The sequence below is a fragment of the Cariama cristata genome, unplaced genomic scaffold (assembly GCF_000690535.1).
Source record: "Cariama cristata isolate BGI_N322 unplaced genomic scaffold, ASM69053v1 scaffold26819, whole genome shotgun sequence".
Taxonomy (NCBI): domain Eukaryota; kingdom Metazoa; phylum Chordata; class Aves; order Cariamiformes; family Cariamidae; genus Cariama; species Cariama cristata.
The window spans coordinates 1-5583 of NW_009636779.1; the positions used below are offsets into that span (position 1 = coordinate 1).

Genomic DNA, 5583 nt, shown 5'->3' on the forward strand with positions numbered 1-5583 from the left:
GCGCTGCCCCGTGGCACAGGCAGGGGCAGAGATGCTCTGGTCGCTGCCGGATGGAAAAAACTTCTGCCACGTCCCACGCAGAGCAGAAAAGCAAGAACAGCTTTGTGTTCAGCAGCCCCCAGGTAAAGCTACGAGCACAGGGGACAGAGTGGCCCAGAGCAGAACTTGCTCACTCCCCGGCAGACCTACAGGAACCCGGAGTTTTAGTTCAGAAAGCAACGTGCTGTCTGCTCACAGCCTACCACACCGCTGGGCCCTATGGCAATCCAGAACAAAGCATGTTTACCTTTACAGGAACCAGAAGACAATTTACAATTAACTGAAGGTGTAGGGGTCTTCTGGGGTCGACTTCTTTCTTTTTCGTTTGCTGGGGGTTTTTTGTTGGTGGGTTGTTTTTTAAAGACAGCAGGCATGTTACTCTAATGCTTTCTGCAAAATTAGTTTGGTTACTGCAGGAACCAGCTTCGAACCCATCTTCAAAACCAGACCTTGCCAGAGACAAAGTGTCAAAGGAGTAGTGCTCACTCTCCTGATGTACTGCATGCCTTTTAATTGTTGTAGCAGTTATGAGACCCAAATATCGCACAGTTGAAACATAACCTCCCACTTTGAAATTCACACCCATCTGATCTAAGAATTACTGCCAGACTTTGAAAGCAACAAATACTAAGCAGGTAGTTTCTGCGCTTGACCTCATTCCCAGCAGCAGAGTGCCCACCATCAAAGAGCCACCCTCCCTTAACCAGTGCTGAGAACACAAAACAACTGCATTTGCAACACGAGAAATTTCAGGGATAAAATGGGTGGTGAATTCCACAAAGAAGGATAGAGAGAAGTAAGTTACATGGACTTAAACGAGATCATTAATTTACATTCACAAGAATAGACCTAGGGAAGAAAACATTTTCTAAATGAGAACAATCAAGGTTTACTGCTGAACAAATAACTAGAGGAAGAAAGTGCATTGGTTCTCTACTGCTATGTTTAGTATCATTCAGAAAAATCAAATACCATGCAGAGTTTGTAAGCGTACAATGCGAAGTGTAACTACAGATTTGGGCATTTAGAAAGCTAAAGGGTCAGCGCCCACAGCAGAGTTGTCACAAGTTACAGGAATAACATAGAAGAATGAGGAAGAAAAATGCAGCAGAGGCAACACAGGTAATAGGTCTCCATGTGAATACAAGTTAAATTTAAAAGGGATGCATATTAAACTCCTTGGAAAATGCTACCTTTAAAGTTATAACAAATGTTTTCCTTGGGCTTTTTCAAAGTACAAACACGAGACAACTACTGACAAAGACAGATGTGCCACACCTTACCTTCCTGAAAAGCAGCAGTACATCCCATACGGCTGTACTATATGAACAAAGACGCGAAGTCAGACAGGAAAAATGGATAGAGCATCCACATCAAGAAAAAAAAAAAAAAAGAGTTAGTGATCACTTGCACCCTTGGAATACCCGTTGCATAATTCATCCAGGCACAGACAGCCATTTCAGTGACACCTTGGTAGCTCTAAAATATGCATAACAAGTTCTTGTAAAGGCCCACGTTATACATTGACATGAGAGGATGTTTGCAGTTTGCTGGAACAGCCTATTTTTTAGCTCAAAGTTTTTCTTTTGTTACTTTGTATCATCCCCTTCCCCATCATTTAAAAACTCTGTTCTAATCTTTTTTTCTTTAAACAAATGGGGACCTGAAATCCAGTGTCTTATAAAGACTTTCATGAGTTGGCCACAGGTTTTTTTTTTTCAATTAATAATTCTAATGCCAACCAGCAGTAGTGTTTTGAAATTCCTGAAATAGTGATGCTTTGATAAAAGATTACAATATAAAGCAGCTCACTAGTACTATTTTGTGTAAAGGATAAGTCAAAAATTATAAAAATTTCAGAATTCATTTAAGAACTATTGGATGGAAAATAAGGCTACAAGGAAAATTATTTAAGGGACCAAACAGGTAAATTATTGAATTAATAGAGAGGGAAGATGATCCATACCCACAGATCACTGATAGGGCATTAACATTTTAATTAACAGCAAAACATTTGTGTTATTTAGACATAGAGGAAATTCACAAAGCAAAACAGACAACGCAGAAGCCAGAAGAACAGCGAGGCATCTCTGAGAATTAGTTAGGCAGCAATTTGGACAAATAATAGATGTACAAGAGGAAATTCATGTTCAGCCAGAACACTGTGAACTCAGGCTGCGTCTGCAGGGACCATGAGACATATATGACAACGCTGAATTCAGATTTGGGGTGCTTATTAACAGAGGAACACTGGCAAAAAGCAAAGCAAATGCAAAGACAAGTCACAAAATGAGTTAGAAAAGTAGCAATTAAAAAAAAAATCAATTTATAGGGAAAAAGGTTAAAAGTACTTGTTTGTTGAAGTAAAAGGGTAGGTACAAGGGGTCATGAGGAGAAAAAACATTGTAGGCTGAAGTTTTCAGAGCAACACAAAGTTCAATGGGGAACTTTTACTTAATTAGGCATCGTTTTTAGATACTCACAAGTCACTACATGGACAGGCTGACCCTTTCAAACGTTATCTTGAATACCTATACCATAGACATCAGCTCTCTTTCCATAGGGCTATAGTCTCAGGAAGAACACGTGTAGAAATAGAAGAAAATCCACTGCAGATTTATGAAGGTGCAAAATAAAAAAAAATGCAACATGTATCTGGACATTCATTTAAAATACAGGAGGGAAGCGGGAAGTTTGAGGTGATGATTAGGCAAAATCTGCCAGTTTTGGCTGGAAGAGTCACAAGGAGAACAGCTGGGGGCCCTGCTGCTTGGGATATTTGAAACTCACAACTGGACAACACAGATGCACACATCCAGATGATGTGGAGCAGGACGGGTGTCCTCATTTCCCCGCACTGTAAGTGAAAATACCCGTTTTTCTCCTTTTACAGTAATAGGGCCAAGTCAATAATCAAAGACAATAGACACACTTGCAGTGCTGAAAATTAACTGCAGGCCTGTTATAAGGGCTCACGACAACTACATTCAAACAGTTCTTCTAGGTAATGAATCATGATTTTTTGTTATTTAAAACCAGCTGAACACCATTTAAAAGTAATCTCGTTTACATGTGATTTACATACCAAGCTTCATGGAAATGTGGCTTTGAACTTTAGGAGAGTTTTCCTTGAAAGGAAGGAATTAAATAATGAAATTCAAGTTACTCTACCAAGTAATCTGTACTTTACACTTTCCTTGTGTATGAAAATTACGTGCCAAATAAGATTCAAAAATTCAGCAAGTTCTAATCCATGCATCCTTTATTCTGTTACAATCACTGTGTTGCATTCTAGCAACAGGACACAAACTGCAATCAATCGCGATCAATTTATACAACAATCTGAGGCTTACAGTACATTTAAGGCCTTTAAATTTGGAAAAATTAGACCTATGCTAGTAGTGTAACAATTTTTAAGTGTCTTGCATTTCTGATGCATAATCTGTGCGATTCCAGTGTCAAAGAATCAAATTACTTCTAAACTAAAAAGATCAGCTCAATGAAAATTTAGTTACATAAATTCATCAAAACATAAATGTGTAAATTTTTTTTTGTCCTGGAAACATTATAAAACTTTAATAGCAAAATAATATAGGGATAAAAACATATTTTAACAAAATGTATTCAATCATATACAAACCAGAATTTTGCAGTTTATTGTAACTAGACTTAAATTAAAACTACTAATTAAGAATCTATGCACAATGTAAATTCAAATATGTACAGTACTTTTAAAAAGTCTACAGGAATGCTTTACAGAAGGAAATGTCTGTTATGGCTATTATTCAGACCATCTGAATATTAAAATGAGTTTTCTAGTAGTAAATTTACACATTTATTTTTAAACAAAAGCAGTTTTTTCCCTAGTTCCTTTAAGGATATTCCAGTTATGTTTATACAGGTAATGGAGAGGTCATTACAGAGTTTAGCCCCATATAGTAGTTCGTTTATTTTCAGGAAAAAGTATATTTAAATAATTTACTGGGGAAGATCAGTAAGTTAACCAAAGAACACTAGAAGGGAGGAGGGGGAACTTCATCACATTAACTTTCCAGTTACAATACTACAGCTAGAAACTTTACAGAGAAAGTACTCCCTTAGATTGAACCCATAACTGATTGTTCAGAACAAGCTGTAGCTCATAACAGTTGTGTTCTCCACATTGAGAACACTGGGGGAAAAAAAATCCCAGTCTTTGTAGGACAGAATTATAAACGATCTGAAGTGAGACAGAGAAAACTGATCTTCGATTAATACAGCACTAGGTAAAAAGTGTCCCCATAAGCAGCTAGTATTCCCACTTCCTTCAGGGCAACGAAGCTAAAAATTGTTGCAATTACAGTAGTTGACCATATTTGTGTGCATTAGTAGAATAATTTCCAGATATAAAAGACAAATTTCATCAGATGTTTGATTAGAACACCCTAAAGACAGGGTATTTCTTCATAGTATAAAGCTATTACAGCTATCCAGTTAAAGCATGTGCAAAACCAGGTAATTTCTTCCGTTCACAGTAACTGAGGTAAAATCAGGTAGGCTTCTTCAGGAGTTGGGAAGTTCATGAGATATGAACTGTTTTAGTCTCTCTAAGTATTGTGCATAAAGCTCTATGTCATTATGCCCAGCCCCTTCCACCCAGAGGGGCTCTACCGCTCGTGGACATCGCTCATACATGGCCAGGCCGTGGGAGAAATCGATTACCTCATCTTCAGTACCATGGATTACCAACACAGGAGAGGTTACTTTAGATATCTTGTCAATGCTGGAGAATGGGAAAAAAAAACAAACAAAACAAAACATAGCTCAGTTTGGGGCTTTAACTTTCATATGATTGAAGAAAGCAAGCTTAACTATTGATAAACAATCAGCTACCACTGCATGTTTTTAAATGGCTGCAAAACATTGAAATTGTGCCCAAGTGATATGGAATAAGGCTCACTCCCAAGACACATGTGTCAACAGGCACCTGCACTGTCATCATCACCATCCCACGAATTCTAATGACAAGAAGCTTGAATAGGCAGCACGCAAATAAAGACTGGCACAAAAAAACCCCAAAACAAAACAGTGAGTGTGTCCATCACAAAAACCACTGAGAGGCAAGTAAGATTCCCTAGGACATGCTGCCAGAGCGGACTCTTCACATTACACAGTTATCACCTTCCAATGTAACAGATCAGGAACTAATGAACTACATTCCAGTCATAAGACTTCATTACAAAAAAAAAAAAGCCTCAGCTCATGAGGTTTGAACCTGTCTTTAAACTCCCAAATTTGGCATTCAGCTAAAGAAAAACAATCTATTCTTTGTACTGATTGTTTAAGTTCAAATGATGAGAGAGAAAACTGTGGGAGAAGAGCGTTACACAAGGATATTTAACCGCAAACCAAAAGAAACTCATACAGGATTTTACTTCACGCAACCAACTTCCTTGACAGTTCTCACTGCAAAGCGGCCCTAAACTTTTTTCCTTTTGTTCCAGCTACACTTAGCAGACCAATACAGCTAGTGACCACCTCTCATAGGAAAACAGGTTCAGAGGA

The 5583-nt window shown here is 38.1% G+C and overlaps 1 protein-coding gene across 1 annotated transcript in view; it reads right to left on the bottom strand.

Annotated features, from left to right (window-relative positions):
• Positions 1–3278: 3278 nt before the first annotated feature.
• The window catches only part of ABHD17C (abhydrolase domain containing 17C), a 29857-nt gene continuing 27552 nt past the window's right edge, over positions 3279–5583 (bottom strand). Inside the window, exon 3 of the mRNA XM_009708053.1 lies at positions 3279–4801. Coding sequence (XP_009706355.1) covers positions 4582–4801 — 220 coding nt within the window. The 3' untranslated portion in view covers positions 3279–4581. The remainder of the gene's footprint in view (positions 4802–5583) is intronic.